The sequence below is a fragment of the Bufo gargarizans genome, chromosome 5 (assembly GCF_014858855.1).
Source record: "Bufo gargarizans isolate SCDJY-AF-19 chromosome 5, ASM1485885v1, whole genome shotgun sequence".
Lineage (NCBI taxonomy): Eukaryota > Metazoa > Chordata > Amphibia > Anura > Bufonidae > Bufo > Bufo gargarizans.
Genome location: NC_058084.1, coordinates 488,300,980 through 488,321,939, shown reverse-complemented (window position 1 = coordinate 488,321,939; position 20,960 = coordinate 488,300,980). Strand labels below are relative to the sequence as shown.

General features: G+C 44.4%; 1 protein-coding gene across 1 annotated transcript in view; it reads right to left on the bottom strand.

Moving 5' to 3' along the window:
• Window positions 1–10,644, bottom strand: part of LOC122939570 (cytochrome P450 2W1-like) — a 30,586-nt gene extending 19,942 nt beyond the window's left edge. The window contains exons 1-4 of the mRNA XM_044295663.1: window positions 10,426–10,644; window positions 8,059–8,221; window positions 491–640; window positions 58–215 (exon numbers count right to left, since the gene is read on the bottom strand). Coding sequence (XP_044151598.1) covers window positions 58–215; window positions 491–640; window positions 8,059–8,221; window positions 10,426–10,605 — 651 coding nt within the window. The 5' untranslated portion in view covers window positions 10,606–10,644. The remainder of the gene's footprint in view (window positions 1–57; window positions 216–490; window positions 641–8,058; window positions 8,222–10,425) is intronic.
• Between the last annotated feature and the right edge of the window lie 10,316 nt (window positions 10,645–20,960).

Here is a 20,960-nt window from a genome sequence, read left to right as displayed (position 1 = left end):
TCTGGATATAAATGATTCATTAACTATTATCATTGATACTTTAAAGATACACTTTACCTTTGCACCCGGTGTACCAGTGTTGACAACAATATCATCCATGAGGGATATGATCCTCTGAAACGTTGGGTTGTGATAGTCAAACCGTCTCCCAAATAGCATCCTAAAAGTTATGTTAGGGGCAGCCAGATATAACACTTTCTTGTGAAAGGGTTTACCTAGAATGTAACATAAAAAAAGCATCACTCACTGTCCTGGTCCTAGACTAGAAAAAGTTCAAGTTAAAGCTCAGTCCTACCCAGGACCTATGGTCATGTATGGTCAGTATCTAGCAGGAACGATCTGCAACTGTTCTGTGTTTAAAACCACACCTGAGTTTGGCTTAAAGCCACTGACAGAACACTGACTCTGTGAATAAGGCATAAGACTGGTAGTATTGCATTCCAGTACAAAACTTGCATCAGTTACAAATACAGAAGTATCTCACACTCACCATTATAAGACTGAATTTCCGCATTCAGAAACTGTAGCTCCTCAATAATTCTGCCTTCAATGGGTTTCTTCCCCATCCCAAGATCTCTTAATATGGAAAGTGTAAATCTTCGGGTTACCTTCCATATCTCATCATTACTGAAGATAACTCCTAGAAGAGAAAACCAAATACTGCTCCTAGAAGTCACGTATACTGCAAAGTGCAAAAGTATATTGACATCATATCTCTGTAAGCACGTGATAATTATAGGCCATATCTCACAGCAACCACTAGATGGGGCTAGCTTCACCCTCTATAATAAGGAGAGGAGTGAGTCAGCAAACTTAGTCAGTGAGTGAGTGTAATCCAGTTTAAACCAGTTCAGTCAGGGATAGCGCAGTGTTAGAGAAAGCACAAAGATGTGAAGCTGACACCCTAGCCACCCCTGTACCCATGTACCAGCCAGAGGGAGGTCTGAAGTAGGGTTGATCGCGAATATTCTAATCGTGAATTTTTATTGTGAATATTGGCTCTTCGAGAATTTGCGAAGATCTAGAATATAGTGCTATATCTTCGTAATTGCGAATATTCAAATATTTTTTTTCATCAGTACCCTCACTACTTCTTGCTTGTGGGCCAATGAGAAGGCTACAATATATTTGTTTGAGCTTAGCAACATCCCTAGCAACCAATAGGAAAGTTCCCTACCCCTTACTATATAAGAACCTCCCCAGCAGCCATTTTCTGCTGTTATTTGCAGTTCTGAGAGAGAGAGAGAGAGAGAGAGCAGTGTCATTGCTGTGCTCTGTGCTTTGCTGAGTCATCTAGATCCTTATTCAATTACATTAGATAGTTAGTTAGCTCATGTATACAGTACAGACCAAAAGTTTGGACACACCTTCTCATTCAAAGAGTTTTCTTTATTTTCTCGACTATGAAAATTGTAGATTCACACTGAAGGCATCAAAACTAAGAATTAACACACGTGGAATTATATACATAACAAAAAAGCGTGAAACAACTGAAAATATGTCATATTCTAGGTTCTTCAAAGTAGCCACCTTTTGCTTTGATTACTGCTTTGCACACTCTTGGCATTCTCTTGATGAGCTTCAAGAGGTAGTCACCTGAAATGGTTTTCACTTCACAGGTGTGCCCTGTCAGGTTTAATAAGTGGGATTTCTTGCCTTACAAATGGGGTTGGGACCATCAGTTGCGTTGTGGAGAAGTCAGGTGGATACACAGCTGATAGTCCGACTGAATAGACTGAATAGTTAGAATTTGTATTATGGCAAGAAAAAAGCAGCTAAGTAAAGAAAAATGAGTGGCCATCATTACTTTAAGAAATGAAGGTCAGTCAGTCCGAAAAAATTGGGAAAACTTTGAAAGTGTCCCCAAGTGCAGTCACAAAAAACATCAAGCACTACAAAGAAACTGGCTCACATGCAGACCGCCCCAGGAAAGGAAGACCAAGAGTCACCTCTGCTGCGGAGGATAAGTTCATCCGAGTCACCAGCCTCAGAAATCTCAGGTTAACAGCAGCTCAGATTAGAGACCAGGTCAATGCCACACAGAGTTCTAGCAGCACATCTCTAGAACAACTGTTAAGAGGAGACTGTGTGAATCAGGCCCTCATGGTAGAATATCTGCTAGGAAACCACTGCTAAGGACAGGCAACAAGCAGAAGAGACTTGTTTGGGCTAAAGAACACAAGGAATGGACATTAGACCAGTGGAAATCTGTGCTTTGGTCTGATGAGTCCAAATTTGAGATCTTTGGTTCCAACCAACGTGTCTTTGTGCGACGCAGAAAAGGGGAACGGATGGACTCTATATGCCTGGTTCCCACCGTGAAGCATGGAGGAGAAGGTGTGATGGTGTGGGGGTGCTTTGCTGGTGACACTGTTGCGGATTTATTCAAAATTGAAGGAATACTGAACCAGCATGGCTACCACAGCATCTTGCAGCGGCATGCTATTCCATCCGGTTTGCGTTTAGTTGGACCATCATTTATTTTTCAACAGGACAATGACCCCAAACACACCTCCAGGCTGTGTAAGGGCGATTTGACCATGAAGGAGAGTAATGGGGTGCTGCGCCAGATGACCTGGCCTCCACAGTCACCGGACCTGAACCCAATCGAGATGGTTTGGGGTGAGCTGGACTGCAGAGTGAAGGCAAAAGGGCCAACAAGTGCTAAGCATCTCTGGGAACTCCTTCAAGACTGTTGGAAAACCATTTCAGGTGACTACCATTTCAAGAGAATGCCAAGAGTGTGCAAAGCAGTAATCAAAGCAAAAGGTGGCTACTTTGAAGAACCTAGAATATGACATATTTTCAGTTGTTTCACACTTTTTTGTTATGTATATAATTCCACATGTGTTAATTCATAGTTTTGATGCCTTCAGTGTAAATCTACAATTTTCATATGAAAATAAAGAAAACTCTGAATGAGAAGGTGTGTCCAAACTTTTGGTCTGTACTGTATATATATATATATATATATATATATATATATATATATAAATATATATATAATACAGATAGTTAGTGGGAGATAGTGTAGGTTAGATAGTGATATACTGATAGGTTCCAGTGCAGGGTGTTAGGTAGTGTGATAGGAATTACTGTATGTGCATTTTCTCCAGTCTCAGGAAACTCCTAGCAGCTTGAAAAATGTAGCAAAAGTGAGCCACGCCTGTATTGCACACGCAATACGCGCATATTACATTGCCAATTTTTGCAGTCAAGAAAATAATGACTGGAAATCATGAGTTCTAGAATTTTTGAATTTATGGCGAATATTAGGCCACAAATTTGCTAAATATCGCAAAACAAATATTGCCTATGCTGCTCATCACTAGTCTGAAGGAGAAAGGAACAACTACCAGAAGCAGGCCAGATGTAACAGAGAAGTGTAGTGAAAGTCTGGTAGAGGTAACTTGTCTAAAAGGACTTATGGACTCTATGGCCTCCATGTTCAGGAGAAGCTTCCGGTGTCCAAACACACCAAATACAGTTTTTCCCACTTGTATGTACCTCCACATCCGAAGATGGATACTGTGGAAGTGTCCTGTGAGTACAGCAACCTGTTCAAAGAATGGAGCAGAGGAGTCTGCCTGCCATAAGTTTGATCCACCCTGATGGTTGCTAGAAGTAAATTATCCATCTTGTGCCTGAATGCTTGTGTGTACAAGTCAATTAGTAAAGTGCAGGATAAGGAACATTGCCTAAAACATCTAGAAAGACCGTGGTTGGACCTTTGGTTAGCTGTGCAGCTGTGAGACCTGTACCATCTGAGGAGACTGCATTTATGTGAAACATCAGCCGGTCCATAACAAGTAAGACCTGTCTTCAACTGTCTGCATCTGAGGCTTCAGTAAATAGTTGTTTGCTGTTAACCTGGACTCATTCAGGAGATTTATAATTCCCTGTGCACCAGAAAAATGGTGTTAAAAAGCCACAGGTGAGAATTGTTGCATCTCCCCTCGCCACTTTTCTAAAAAAAAGGGCATGGCAGGGTTGCGGAAGAGGGCCTGGCCAGGTGCTGCAACAAATCTATCCTTATTTACGCCAGTTTTCTGGCATAAATGAATCCAGAAATCTACAGCAGCTCTGAGCGGTTTTCAGTTTAGGCACCTGGAGGATGATGCACCTAATTTATGATGAGACCTGCTCCTCGTCATAAATTAGGCTTATCCTCCGACAGTGCAGGGGATATCAAGACAGACATAGAAAGTGCCAGTCTTGCTAAATCTCCCCCATTATTTCCATCCTACATTTGCACCTCAAGGTGTTGGCGTCACGACACCTGGACCCTGCTTTGCATCTTAAAATATCAACATGAAAGGGAACCTCAACTGCAACCCCAGAACCGGAGCGTGCCCTGATGGGAAGAACCGGTGCACCATTCCCGTGACTGCATGCCGGCACAGGGAGCTTCAACTACTACACCTATCCGGCCACCTACACTCACGCATGCCCCTGCAGCCTGTACGATGCAGTAGCCTATATTTCCTGCTTCACAGCCTGCATGCCTTTGGCTTCCTCATACAGCAATCAGGCCTTAATATTAGCCATAGTCCCTTCATTGCAACTGATATTAAATGCTACTCAGCCATAGTCCCTTCCAGCAGTGACACTGAACCTCTGAGGCCTAACACTACATGTAACTCTTACACTCTGCAGTTGCTCCCTCCTTCCCTCTCACTCTTGTTAGACGTATATATGGGGAACTGTAACTGTGTTGTAAGGGAATTCAGAGTGAGTGTACAGTTCAGAAGGTGGAAGGGGGGGGGGGAAATAAGTCTGATAAATGGAGAAAGATGGATTTACTCTCATAAGATATATTACATAGTTTCTTATCTTCACCATTCATTTATTCAAAGTTGTACATAATCGGAAATATACTTTAATATCCAGTGCTGTAAACAGGTGCTGTCCTGTAGCAAAAAAATGGGGCCCTAGTGCTGGTTTATGCCGTCATCTCTAATTGACAGATGAATGACCAGTGAGGCCTATGTAAATATTTGATTATTCATGGGACAGGGCTGTAAAGAGCAGCATCATGGCACACTGCCTCCGCAGCATTCTTCTCTAATGCCGGAGCTTACATCTATGGGCTTCCTCTGTCTCTTACAAATTACAAATTGGTGTGGTATTAAAAAGCAGGAAGTGCTCAACCCCATATGCAGTGGTGCATCTATACTGGGGGGGCAGATCCTGCACTTGTGGCCCGTTGCTAATGACAATCCCCAGCAAAAATGCATACAATGGAGGATGCCTGCAGCGGACCACAAGTACCACAATGGACATCCTACACAGGATAGGAATTGTGTGGATGTGATAAGCAGTCAAAATAACATAACAAAAACAGAGACAGGTGCACTATGCGGTCTTACTAACCCTCATACTGATGTAAAATTGAGAATTAGCCAACATATCCTGCTTGGAGGACATGTCTGAGCCCGAGCACCACGCCAAGGTTTCTCAAGTAGCTCGGGAACCTAACGCTAAACCTACCTGGGCCGTGTGGGCAATACCAGGAGCCAGTGGGCGAATTACAGGTGCGCAAGGTCCGACTCAAAGCAATCTCCCAGTAACCTCCAGCATGTGACCATGCATACAATGGGAGGAGGCAGAGAGCTCTGAGCCCCACCCAAGACTGGCTGATATAGCCCGGGCCTCACATGTGCACCAGAATGCTGCCTGTGGATGGAAATAAAGGCACATTCAGACTAGGAGTTTCTACACCTCCAAAAATTCAGAATACAAATTACAAATTGGTGTGGTATTAAAAAGCAGGAAGTGCTCAACCCCATATGCAGTGGTGCATCTATACTGGGGGGGCAGATCCTGCACTTGTGGCCCGTTGCTAATGACAATCCCCAGCAAAAATGCATACAATGGAGGATGCCTGCAGCGGACCACAAGTACCACAATGGACATCCTACACAGGATAGGAATTGTGTGGATGTGATAAGCAGTCAAAATAACATAACAAAAACAGAGACAGGTGCACTATGCGGTCTTACTAACCCTCATACTGATGTAAAATTGAGAATTAGCCAACATATCCTGCTTGGAGGACATGTCTGAGCCCGAGCACCACGCCAAGGTTTCTCAAGTAGCTCGGGAACCTAACGCTAAACCTACCTGGGCCGTGTGGGCAATACCAGGAGCCAGTGGGCGAATTACAGGTGCGCAAGGTCTGACTCAAAGCAATCTCCCAGTAACCTCCAGCATGTGACCATGCATACAATGGGAGGAGGCAGAGAGCTCTGAGCCCCACCCAAGACTGGCTGATATAGCCCGGGCCTCACATGTGCACCAGAATGCTGCCTGTGGATGGAAATAAAGGCACATTCAGACTAGGAGTTTCTACACCTCCAAAAATTCAGAATACAAATTACAAATTGGTGTGGTATTAAAAAGCAGGAAGTGCTCAACCCCATATGCAGTGGTGCATCTATACTGGGGGGGCAGATCCTGCACTTGTGGCCCGTTGCTAATGACAATCCCCAGCAAAAATGCATACAATGGAGGATGCCTGCAGCGGACCACAAGTACCACAATGGACATCCTACACAGGATAGGAATTGTGTGGATGTGATAAGCAGTCAAAATAACATAACAAAAACAGAGACAGGTGCACTATGCGGTCTTACTAACCCTCATACTGATGTAAAATTGAGAATTAGCCAACATATCCTGCTTGGAGGACATGTCTGAGCCCGAGCACCACGCCAAGGTTTCTCAAGTAGCTCGGGAACCTAACGCTAAACCTACCTGGGCCGTGTGGGCAATACCAGGAGCCAGTGGGCGAATTACAGGTGCGCAAGGTCCGACTCAAAGCAATCTCCCAGTAACCTCCAGCATGTGACCATGCATACAATGGGAGGAGGCAGAGAGCTCTGAGCCCCACCCAAGACTGGCTGATATAGCCCGGGCCTCACATGTGCACCAGAATGCTGCCTGTGGATGGAAATAAAGGCACATTCAGACTAGGAGTTTCTACACCTCCAAAAATTCAGAATACAAATTACAAATTGGTGTGGTATTAAAAAGCAGGAAGTGCTCAACCCCATATGCAGTGGTGCATCTATACTGGGGGGGCAGATCCTGCACTTGTGGCCCGTTGCTAATGACAATCCCCAGCAAAAATGCATACAATGGAGGATGCCTGCAGCGGACCACAAGTACCACAATGGACATCCTACACAGGATAGGAATTGTGTGGATGTGATAAGCAGTCAAAATAACATAACAAAAACAGAGACAGGTGCACTATGCGGTCTTACTAACCCTCATACTGATGTAAAATTGAGAATTAGCCAACATATCCTGCTTGGAGGACATGTCTGAGCCCGAGCACCACGCCAAGGTTTCTCAAGTAGCTCGGGAACCTAACGCTAAACCTACCTGGGCCGTGTGGGCAATACCAGGAGCCAGTGGGCGAATTACAGGTGCGCAAGGTCCGACTCAAAGCAATCTCCCAGTAACCTCCAGCATGTGACCATGCATACAATGGGAGGAGGCAGAGAGCTCTGAGCCCCACCCAAGACTGGCTGATATAGCCCGGGCCTCACATGTGCACCAGAATGCTGCCTGTGGATGGAAATAAAGGCACATTCAGACTAGGAGTTTCTACACCTCCAAAAATTCAGAATACAAATTACAAATTGGTGTGGTATTAAAAAGCAGGAAGTGCTCAACCCCATATGCAGTGGTGCATCTATACTGGGGGGGCAGATCCTGCACTTGTGGCCCGTTGCTAATGACAATCCCCAGCAAAAATGCATACAATGGAGGATGCCTGCAGCGGACCACAAGTACCACAATGGACATCCTACACAGGATAGGAATTGTGTGGATGTGATAAGCAGTCAAAATAACATAACAAAAACAGAGACAGGTGCACTATGCGGTCTTACTAACCCTCATACTGATGTAAAATTGAGAATTAGCCAACATATCCTGCTTGGAGGACATGTCTGAGCCCGAGCACCACGCCAAGGTTTCTCAAGTAGCTTCCTCTGTCTCTTAAAGTAATAATTTCAGGCTTGAATGACTTAATGGGATTATAATTACCATGATTGTTCTGAAAGTCGTCAGAAATGGGGATCACAGCACGATTGCCAAAATCATGGCTGGCCCCGACCAGAGCATCTTTATTGGCTTCATACCCAACCAGAACCACTGCTTTCGAAGAGCCAAAATGGAAGGTGAAGATTGGACCATATTTTTTTGCTATCTGAAAAACAATATTGAAGGTGTTTGTCAGGTTTTTTATTTTTTTATTTCCTCCCATTCCTCCCTAGCCAGCAGTACTTGTAAAAGAATGCATACTTACCTACTCAAGCCGCTCCATTTTGTCTTTGTGGCTCTCTCCCCTCTACTTCCGATCCCTGTCTGTCAGCTCCACATGGAGGGGGTCATGTGCGCCACTGCAGCCAAACACTGCCAAACACCAGACCCAGAAATGACACACTGATTGGTGACATGTAGAGATGAGCGAAGTTATGAAAAATTTGATTCGGCTACTTTACCAAATTTCATGAAGAAATTCCCCCATGACAAATTACTTTGTCATGAAGTGCATTTCTTTGTATGTAGCGGGTGCAATGACTAGGAACGGCGATTGCGCTGCTCCCTGTCATTGAACCCCTCAGATGCTGCTTTCATCGTTGATCCCAGCATCTGAGATTAACATTGAGGACTTTCAGGGGTTAATCTGGTAAAGAAAAAAAAAATACTCACCTTATCCATTTGATCACGTTGAAGACACCGCGCAAAATCTCATGTGGTGACGTGATGATGTCATCACGCCGGTGTGGTGACATCATAGGTCAGCGCGCGCAAGATTTCTTGTAGTATCTTCAATCAAGGTGGCCGTGACGGCCTCTTCATACACAAATAGTACATAGTAGATAGTACACTAAGTCAAAGTTAGACTTTCCTTCAGGACTCATGCACACGGCCATAGTTTTGGTACACAAAAAACACGGAACGGATGCAAACCCATTCATCTCAATGGGGCCGCAAAAGATGTGGACAGCACACATCCAAGCAAATTGCAATCTTACCATGAGGTCCTTGAACTCATGTTAATTATGATGAATGAGGTCCTTGAACTCATGTTAATTATGATGAACAGATTTATAATTATGAACAGATTATGTTGAGTCACCAGTATTTAATGCTGTTGATTTCTTGCACAAGTCATTTTAATGAAGAAAGTCAGTTTGATGACTAGCAAAACATCTTTAAGAGAAAATAGAACAGGGTTGTAAACCAGTAAGGGTCCAGTCACACGTCCGTGTGTGTTTTGCGGATCCGCAAAACACGGACATCGGCGATGTGCGTTCCGCATTTTGTTGACCGCACATTGCTGGCACCTAATAGAAAATGCCTATTCTTGTCCGCAATTGCGGATAAGAATAGGACATGTTCTATTTTTTTCGGGAACGGAATTGCGCACCCGGAAGTGCGGGTCCGCAATCCCTGATCCGGGCAGCACATCATGCTGCCCCATAAAAATAAATGGGTCCGCAATTCCATTCCGCAAAACGCGGAACGAAATTGCGGACGTGTGACTGGACCCTAAACGTCATAAACAAAGTAAGGCTACTTTCACATCTGTGTTTTCCCTCCCAGTTTTAAGATCCGGCAGAGGATCTCAAAACCGGAGGAAAACGCTTCCGTTCATTGTCAATGGGGACAAGACGGAAGAAACCGGAACGGTGTGCAGTTTTTGCTGCGTTCCCATGCCAGACACAAAACCGCTGCAAGCAGCATTTTTGTGTGCAGCATGGGAAACTGAACAAAAACCATGTAAGTCAATGCTGCTGGATCCGTTTTTTTCCAAACACCAAAAATAAAACGGATCCGACACTAAAACCATCGTTCATTTTTTTATATAATTCAACCGGATCCTCTCTGAACGGATGCAGCCGCTTGTATTATTCAAACGGATGGTTTTGCTGTGGTTTTGAGATCCCATGCCGGATCTCAAAACTGGACAGCAAAAACGCCTATGTGAAAGTAGCCTTAATGACATTACCTCTTTAGGGCTTTTCTAATTATTTTTACCCTGCAATAATGTTTTTTTCCCTTAAGTAGTTGTCCAGGATTTTACTACTGATGGTCTATCCTCAGCATAGGCTATCAATATCTGATCGGTGATGCCTCACCCCTACCGATCAGCTGTTTTGGGGCACCTCCAGCATGGGAAGTCATTGCCGAAGCTACACAGCCCTGTCCATTGGCTAGTGGACGGAGCTGGTTACTGAGGCACCGTTCTTATTCACTTCATTAAAAAATCCCGGAAAACCCTGCTGTATTTCATCCATTTGCACCTGATATTATTGTTTTGCTTATATCTGAAAATATAATACCATATCAGATCAGAGATGTAGACAAACTGAGACATTGGTCATCAAAACTAAAGTACTTTACCTCCATAAAAGATAAGTCTTGTCTCACTATATCCAGTAAATGCATGTTACCAATAATGGGCAATGGGGTCGGTCCTGGTGGAAATTTATAAATCTTTCTTTTTGAAAAGCCTATTAGAATCCTTACGATCATCATGACGACTGTGCATAGAAGGAAAAGGGTCACTGATTCTGAAGCCATGGTGGATCTCCGAATGTAGCCGTAAACATTTGGTCTTTAGCAGAGTTACCTTCTATATATACTGTCCTTCCAGAGCTGAACTCCACCCTGTGCAAAAATCATTTTTTTATGTGTTCTTTTCTTCCAATAGTTGAGTTGAAACAAAGAGACTCCATTGGTTGGCAAAAACACAGACACCTGGTAAATGAATACAATGGGCATATCCAGGGCAATGATCAAATGACACACTACTAAAATGCATTTGTTGAATTTTGTACATGGTTTCTGTAAGAATGAAATCTAATGTTGCATCCCATCATTATATTTTATGGGATCAGTATGGGGCGAAATATTAAGTGCATTGAAAAGTAACTTATGACAACTCAGAAATTCCTTTCAAAGTGAAAAAAACTGAGCTCCAATAAAGGAATGTCTTTGAGCAAGAAGGTCATGGGCCCAGATGTGAAGATTCCTTGTAGCCACAGTACAATGCTCACCAGCAATAGCCAATTCATACCTTTTTAGCAGCTTTGCTGGGTCTAGTTGGAGTAAAATATCAACAGAACGATCACAAAGACATATGTTTTGATCGCTCTTCCTCACCAAAAATATATACAGTACAGACCAAAAGTTTGGACACACCTTCTCATTCAAAGAGTTTTCTTTATTTTCATGACTATGAAAATTGTAGATTCACACTGAAGGCATCAAAACTATGAATTAACACATGTGGAATTATATACATAACAAAAAAGTGTGAAACAACTGAAAATATGTCATATTCTAGGTTCTTCAAAGTAGCCACCTTTTGCTTTGATTACTGCTTTGCACACTCTTGGCATTCTCTTGATGAGCTTCAAGAGGTAGTCACCTGAAATGGTTTTCACTTCACAGGTGTGCCCTGTCAGGTTTAATAAGTGGGATTTCTTGCCTTATAAATGGGGTTGGGACCATCAGTTGCGTTGTGGAGAAGTCAGGTGGATACACAGCTGATAGTCCTACTGAATAGACTGTTAGAATTTGTATTATGGCAAGAAAAAAGCAGCTAAGTAAAGAAAAACGAGTGGCCATCATTACTTTAAGAAATGAAGGTCAGTCAGTCTGAAAAATTGGGAAAACTTTGAAAGTGTCCCCAAGTGCAGTCACAAAAACCATCAAGCGCTACAAAGAAACTGGCTCACATGCGGACCGCCCCAGGAAAGGAAGACCAAGAGTCACCTCTGCTGCGGAGGATAAGTTCATCCGAGTCACCAGCCTCAGAAATCGCAGGTTAACAGCAGCTCAGATTAGAGACCATGTCAATGCCACACAGAGTTCTAGCAGCAGACACATCTCTAGAACAACTGTTAAGAGGAGACTGTGTGAATCAGGCCTTCATGATAGAATATCTGCTAGGAAACCACTGCTAAGGACAGGCAACAAGCAGAAGAGACTTGTTTGGGCTAAAGAACACAAGGAATGGACATTAGACCAGTGGAAATCTGTGCTTTGGTCTGATGAGTCCAAATTTGAGATCTTTGGTTCCAACCACAGTGTATTTGTGCGACGCAGAAAAGGTGAACGGATGGACTCTACATACCTGGTTCCCACCGTGAAGCATGGAGGAGGAGGTGTGATGGTGTGGGGGTGCTTTGCTGGTGACACTGTTGGGGATTTATTCAAAATTGAAGGCATACTGAACCAGCATGGCTACCACAGCATCTTGCAGCGGCATGCTATTACATCCGGTTTGCGTTTAGTTGGACCATCATTTATTTTTCAACAGGACAATGACCCCAAACACACCTCCAGGCTGTGTAAGGGCTATTTGACCATGAAGGAGAGTGATGGGGTGCTGCGCCAGATGACCTGGCCTCCACAGTCACCGGACCTGAACCCAATCGAGATGGTTTGGGGTGAGCTGGACCGCAGAGTGAAGGCAAAAGGGCCAACAAGTGCTAAGCATCTCTGGGAACTCCTTCAAGACTGTTGGAAGACCATTTCAAGTGACTACCTCTTGAAGCTCATCAAGAGAATGCCAAGAGTGTGCAAAGCAGTAATCAAAGCAAAAGATGGCTACTTTGAAGAAATTTTCAGTTGTTTCACACTTTTTTGTTATGTATATAATTCCACATGTGTTAATTCATAGTTTTGATGCCTTCAGTGTGAATCTACAATTTTCATAGTCATGAAAATAAAGAAAACTCTTTGAATGAGAAGGTGTGTCCTAACTTTTGGTCTGTACTGTACATTGGAGTCCGCTTGCCAATGGCAACTGGAACATCTAAGATGTCTCACAGAGAGAGGGGGCTTTCACATCACACTGTGCTCTTTGTACAGTTCTGCGGTGTCAGCCAGTGCATGAACAGCTATCTTTAACCTATTTGGGCTGTGTGTCCTGATATGGATCCTACTTTCAGGCTCGGACTGGCCCACAGGGGTACAGGTGAATCCCTCCGGTGGGCCCCTTAGCAAGGTGGGCCCCTATTCTCCCACCCCCTGCACAAGTGGCACATAACACAGTAGACTTACTGCACTACATACATATATTTAATGTACAGCACCTCAACCGGCCTATGTTCATAAAAAAAAAAAAAAAGGAACTCCGCAGTTTGTTATTAAAGACACGATCAGAGCTGAGATGACTTCTAGGTATAGAGGAAAGATAGACAGTGTCCTCTTCTCCCCAGGACCTACCTTCTCAAAGTTGCTGCAGGGACCCCCCCTAGTCAATCATCTTGTAGCATCTTGCTGCTGTGTGAGCATGCGCACTTCCCTCAACGAAGCCGCTGCCAGGAGTCCACATGGACGTATCAGGCTGAGCCTAGTGCGCAGGCGTGGAGATCTGGCAGAGGGACGGGGAGGATTGCGGAGGTGGCGCTGAACTGTATAAGGCGGCACTGAAGACAGGGAAGGCGGCGCTGGGCATCGGACGGACACCCTGTATTAACGGACCTCCCCTTGGGCACCTTAAGTAAGTGATTGACAGGTTATAAAAACCTGCTTTTTGGGCCAATAGAGCCACAGTGAGGTTTAATAAGGCCAGCTTAGGATTCTTCTTATTAGTCTGGACATGAGCATATGTTTAGGTTAGAAGGGTTAAATCTGATGACAGAACCCCTTTAAAGCAGGGGTGAACTGGGAACTTGAAGTGGCCCTGGAAATATACTAAAAGTGGCCCCGTTTTGTAGTCTGGTACAAATTGATGGAAGTCAGGGCCAGCAGTACCGTATTGTCGCACATTATACCACCCCAACAAAGCCAAATACCACAGTTCATCACAAAATACTGCCCCCATGAGCCCAAAATAAATCCCGAAAAACTCTCACTGGCCAGACGTGAGGAGGGCCCAGGCGACCCCCTGGGCATTGGCCCACCAGGAAATTTCCCTGTGAGGTCTATGGCCAATCCGCCCCTGGTTTAAAGGGATTTCCCAGTAAAATAAATTTTTAACAAGTTCTTGCAGCATGGCCCCTGAAACCGAAGAGTTATACTTACCTGCTCCCGACGCAGTTTTTACTTGGCAGTGCATGGCCATGGTCACAAGATGCACCTCTCCAGCCAATCACTGGCTTCAGAGGTGATGTGGCCACAAGCAGCGTGTCACTGCTGAAGTCAGTCTTTGACTGGAGAGGTGTATGTGATTATGGCCATGCACTGCCAGGTGTAAAAGTGCAGGAACCGGAAGATGGAGGCAGCGGGGGCCAGGGCGGCATGAAGCAGGTAAGTATGAATCTTCTGTTTCAGGGGCCTGCTGTAGGAACTTGTTTATAAATCAGTGATTTCCTTCACTGCAGAGGATGGCACTCCATGGTTATTACCACCTCCTGCCAGTTACAGGCGTCATGCAATAACCAGTAAGCACTTTCTCTTACTAGTGGGGAAAGTGCTTATTGGTTAACAATTTAATAATCAGGCCTGAAAAGACACTTTTATTTAGCGCACGTAGTGGTTCGAACGGTTGTAACTTTTTTATGTGTTGGGCCTACCAAAATAATTTTTGCAACAATTTGTCACTGGACATATAGGGCCTTATAATTATTTTTTTTTACTTTTATTTGGGGGAAACTGTATTTTTTTTTCAAACTATAGCTCCTTATTCTTTAAATATGCAAACTGACGTCAAAATAAATTATTATAATTAGTTACCTATTTTGTGTCGGTCGTTTTGTTATATAATATGTATAGTTTCACGTGAATGGGGCGATAATGGCAACGGTCTTTGGTTGGTGTGGGTGTTTTTCCTTTTATGTATTTTATTATTTTTTATCTTTATTAACTTAATTTTTAATATATTTCTGCTACAGATAATATCCCCCAAGAGGTCATAAAAAGACCTTTGGGAGACACTGATACTTTTTGTGAATTTTTCACTCTTTCCTTTTTATTTATTACTTTTATTTGTATTTTAATAATATTTTATTGTATTTTTTTAATAATTGGTTAATTACTTATTGTTTAAATATTTTTTTGCCACATAATAGCTCCCCCAAGAGGTCATAAAAAGACTGTTGGGGGACAATGAACACTCTACTATTTTGCACTTTTTATTTATTTATTCATTTTTTATTTGTATTTTATAATTTTTTAAATTTCTTTAATTGTTAATTTTCTATTTTGTTTTTCAATATATTTTTGCCACATAACGTGTCCCCCAAGGGATCATAAAAAGACTGTTATGGGGCAGTTGACACTCTTTTATTTAGCAATTTTTCGTTCTATTTTTTTCTTTTATTTGTATATTTTTTTTATAATTTTCAATTTTTTTGCCACATCATATTTATTTTTTATTTTATTTGTGATTTATTGTATTTTTTTAAATAATTTTTTACTTATTTTTGAGTATATTTTTTCCACATAATTTGTCTCCAAGGGGTCACTGAAAGACCTTTGGGGACACAGACTTTTTTTTGCACTATTTTCACTGTAACTGGGCATCCAAAGGAGCCCCAGTTACAAGGGAAACCAGCCTGCTGTGGGGGCAGAGCTGAGCAGGGTCTCCCCACCCTGCAGCTCTTTGCTCCTCTGCCCCTAAGCCAGGTCTACCCTGCATAGCGCTCACCTGTGTGAGGAGAAGGCAGAAGCGCTGATACACTGCTTCTGCCTTCTCCCCGGCTCCCCCGCTGTCTCTGACAGCCGGAGACCCGTCCTGCTCCTGCTACAGTGCAGGGGCAGGAGCTGTAATTATCCATGGCACGGCGCTGCGGGCAGAAACACAGCTGTAAGTGAGTATGACATGCAGATGACAGGCGTCGCTCTTAGAATCACTGCACGCTTCACTTATTTGGGAAGTCACGAGGCCAAAACTGACCAAATAACTTAAGTATGTGCAGTCGTCAGGCGCATTACTTGGGGTCCCTTAAAGCACATGTTTGTCGTGACGCCAGTTGCAGTGAAGCAACAAGGGCACAGGAGCCCTTTTAGTGATATGGTAGATGGTACCCAGGTGTAGGAATGTGTCACGGAAAGGTGTACAGGAAACAAGACAATGCAAAATGAATATATGACTCATTGGATCCAAAGCTAAGGAACAAAAGGGAGACCCCTGCATAAGACCTGGCACTCTCCCTGACTGCTCAGCCTATGCGAACACCCCAATGGTGGATGATCGCATATCCTCGTACCTCGACTATATGACACCTGAACACCCTACAATAGTGAGGGGACACGACCACCGGCTCCCTACACTAGACACGGAGGGAGTCAGGGTCACCTGGGATCCAGCAAACAGAAAATCACAAATGAATGTACAGCACTTATCTTGTAGAAGACTGGGAAATAGGATCAGCATGCACACACACTCCAGGAAGTTGTATAAACCGCACACTACTGCATTATGGGGAGGAATTTAAAGGGATGCAATCAGTCCAACTACAAGACAGCTGAGAGAGGCTAACGAGATGAGGAACTGAAAACTAAAACAAAGAAAGCTCAAGGAGGAGGTTCTGAAAGGCATCTGTCAGAGCTTCTCAGATGTCTGGTTGTGACAGTACCCCTCCCTCTACGAGTGGACTTCGGACACTCAGAGCCCACCTTCTCAGGATGGGACCTATGGAAAGCCCTGATGAGACGAGTGGCCTTAATGTCCGTCACTGGGACCCACATCCTCTCCTCAGGACCATAACCCTCCCAATGAACGAGGTACTGGAGAGAACCGCGGACAACACTAGAATCCACAATCCTAGAGACCTGAAATTCAAGATTCCCATCAACTATAATCGGAGGAGGAGGCAAAGGCGAGGATACAATGGGTTGAACATAAGGTTTTAATAAGGACTTATGAAAAACATTATGGATCTTCCAAGTCTGAGGAAGATCAAGACGGTAGGCAACAGGATTGACGACAGACAGGATTTTGTAAGGCCCAATAAACTTAGGACCCAACTTCCAGGAGGGAACCTTCAATTTAATATTCTTGGTAGACAACCACACCAGATCACCAACATTCAGGTCCGGACCAGGCACACGTCTCTTATCTGCCACACGCTTATATCTCTCACTCATGCTCTTTAGATTATCCTGAATCTTTTGCCAAATAGATGACAAAGACGAGGAGAATCTGTCCTCATCAGGTAAACCAGAAGACCCCTCTCCTGAGAAAGTCCCAAACTGCGGATGAAACCCATATGCACCAAAAAATTGCGACTTATCAGAGGACTCCTGACGACGGTTATTTAAAGCAAACTCAGCAAGGGACAAAAAAGAACACCAATCCTCTGATTTTTCCATTAAATGATAAAAAATGCTGTTCACGAAATGCTGAAAAACGGCTGGGGCATTCATCAAACCAAAAGGCATAACCAAATTCTCAAAATGGCCCTCAGGGGTATTGAAGGCCGTCTTCCATTCGTCTCCTTCTCTGACCCTGACCAGGTTGTATGCCCCTCTTAGATCTAATTTGGAAAAGACTTTAGCCCCAACAATCTGGTCAAACAGGTCCGGGATCAGAGGAAGTGGATAAGGGTCACGAATAGTGATACTGTTCAGCTCCCTGAAATCCAGACAAGGTCTTAAAGGGACTCTGTCACCACTTTCTAACCCCCACTTTTAAAACTATAGTTCTGTCCATGGAGCCCCTGTGATTTCAATGGTGTTGTTATATGCGAAATCCGCAGGCTCGTTTTGATAAAAAAAGCTTTTAACTAACCTGTCAGTCATGAGGATAAGGTGCCCAGGGCGTTTCTCCCGGTCTGAACATGCCGCCAGCCGCCGCCGCCGTTGGTGCCCAGCTCCTCCTCTGCCTTGAATTTGCGCCGCCTGAATGTCAAGAAATACGCCTCCGGCTCTCCCTCAGTCCCCCCTCCTTCTTTTCTAAGATCCCGCGCGTGCGGCAGTGTTCGCGTTATCGGGAGGTTGAGCGAAGTGCGCATGCGCATGCGCACTTCGCTCAATGAGGCTGAATCGTAAAGTCTGCACGGGCGCATCAGGCACAGGCCTGTGCGCACGCGCGAAATTTTGGAAAAGGAGGGGGGACTGAGGGAGAGCCGGAGGCGTATTTCTTCACATTCAGGCGGCGCAAATTCAAGGCAGAGGAGGAGCTGGGCACCAACGGCGGCGGCGGCGGCGGCATGTTCAGACCGGGAGAAACGCCCTGGGCACCTTATCCTCATGACTGACAGGTTAGTTAAAAGCTTTTTTTTATCAAAACGAGCCTGCGGATTTCGCATATAACAACACCATTGAAATCACAGGGGCTCCATGGACAGAACTATAGTTTTAAAAGTGGGCGTTAGAAAGTGGTGACAGAGTCCCTTTAAAGAACCATCTTTTTTCTTAACAAAGAAAAAACCAGCGGCAACAGGTGACTTCGAGGGTCGTATGTGTCCTTTTCTCAGACTCAGAGATATAAGCACGCATAGCGACCCTTTCAGGTTGGGAAAGATTGTATAAACGAGATTTAGGCAGCTTGGCGTCTGGGATGAGATTAATAGGGCAATCGTACTCCCTGTGCGGGGGCAAATCCTGAACTCCACTCTCAGAGAAGACATCCGAAAATTCAGAGAGAAAAGGTGGTACAGTCTTAGTAGAAACCTCAGAAATAGATGTCGTGAGGCAATTCTCTCTGCAAAAGTCACTCCAACCATTTATTTGCCTCGCTTGCCAATCAATGGTGGGGTTATGTTTAGTGAGCCAGGGTAGCCCGAACACAAGAGGAGTAGGTAATCCGCTAAGGACGAAACATGACACATCCTCAACATGAGCATCTCTCACAATTAAACGAATATTGTGAACTATGCCCTTTAATGTTTTCTGAGAAAGTGGAGCGGAATCAATAGCAAAAACAGGAATATCCTTTCCCAAAGTGCACACCTGGAAACCATGAGTTATCACAAAATGATTATCAATGAGATTGACAGCTGCTCCACTATCTACAAAAATCTCACAAAAAATGTTCTTGCTCTCTAGCGCCACCCTGGCAGGCAGGACAAAACGGGAACTACAAGCAAACGGAAAACCTTCAATTTCCGCCTCAACCCTGCCAATAGTAACAGATGGAACATTTTTAAAAGATTTTTTCCTTTTTGTTTCTTTATTACTCCCAGAAAACTGCCTGAATCTCCTAGAGGGACAAACATTTACCAAATGATTTATACCTCCACAACAAAAACAAACCTTCCCATGCGGACTGAATCCTCTATTGTCAGAGGCAATCAACCCCAGCTGCATGGGCTCTTGCTCAAAAGGGGCTGACAGCGACTGAGACCCCTGCGCACAGAATGAGACCGCTGCACCGTCCTGGGACTGAGTATGACAGGAAGGAGAGATCTCTCCTCTCTCTCTAAGACGCCTGTCAATACGAATGGCCTGAGACATAGCAGAGTCCAAGGAGATAGGCCTCTCATGAAAGGCAAATGCATCTTTCAATCCCTCTGAAAGACCATGGCAAAATTGACTTCGGAGTGCAGCATCATTTCAACCAGTATCAGCTGCCCACCTCCGAAATTCTGAGCAGTATATCTCTGCGGATTGTTTACCCTGGCATAACAGACGTAGTCTAGACTCAGCCAAAGCAACACGATCCGGATCATCATATATCTGACCCAGGGCTAAAAAGAATTCATCCACTGAACGGAGGGGCCGTGCCCCCACCGGCAGCAAAAAGGCCCACGACTGAGCGTTACCCCTGAGCAGCGATATAATGATCCCCACCCTCCGTTCCTCATCACCAGAGGAATGGGGAAGAAGGCGAAAATGGAGTTTGTAAGCCTCTCTGAAACGCACAAAATTCTCACTACCCCCGGAGAACGTATCCGGGAGCGAGATCTTAGGCTCCGAACAAACTCCATGAACGCAAGCTGAACCGGTCACTAGAAACTGAAAAAGAGTCTTACGGAGATCAGCTACCTCCAATGAAAGACCCTGGAAGCGTTCAGTCAAAAGTGAAACCGGATCCATGCTTGAGACGGTTTGGGCAGTTTAAAATGTCACGGAAAGGTGTACAGGAAACAAGACAATGCAAAATGAATATATGACTCACTGGATCCAAAGCTAAGGAACAAAAGGGAGACCTCTGCATAAGACCTGGCACTCTCCCTGACTGCTCAGCCTATGCGAACACCCCAATGGTGGATGATCGCATATCCTCGTACCTCGACTATATGACACCTGAACACCCTACAATAGTGAGGGGACACGACCACCGGCTCCCTACACTAGACACGGAGGGAGTCAGGGTCACCTGGGATCCAGCAAACAGAAAATCACAAATGAATGTACAGCACTTATCTTGTAGAAGACTGGGAAATAGGATCAGCATGCACACACACTCCAGGAAGTTGTATAAACCGCACACTACTGCATTATGGGGAGGAATTTAAAGGGATGCAATCAGTCCAACTACAAGACAGCTGAGAGAGGCTAACGAGATGAGGAACTGAAAACCAAAACAAAGAAAGCTCAAGGAGGAGGTTCTGAAAGGCATCTGTCAGAGCTTCTCAGATGTCTGGTTGTGACAGAATGCCAGAGTGGTATAGGGTAGCCTATAATGTCCCTTATTGTTTTGCGCACGTGTCATGGTTCTCCTACCTGGATATGCTGGAACCCCAAGCTAAACATTCCCCTAGAAAGGGGTAAGCTAAACCATCCCCTAGAAGGGGCTAAGCTAAACTGAACTCCACCCTTCCTGCAGCAAGTGGGATACACCCACCACAGCTCAGAGGGGGTGTTAAAATGGAATAGAAAGCTTCATTCTATTAAAGATAGCTCTACCATTTATGCTGCCATCTACTGGTGAACCAGGCACATTACATTTGAACAGTTACATAAGAAGATTATGAATACACATTCTGCAGGACATGGAAATAAATACACAGATGACATGACTCTAGCCCATTAGAGATAGTAGTGAGGCTCAAAAGTGGTAATGCCACTCTGGGGCGTTACATATAATGTTGATG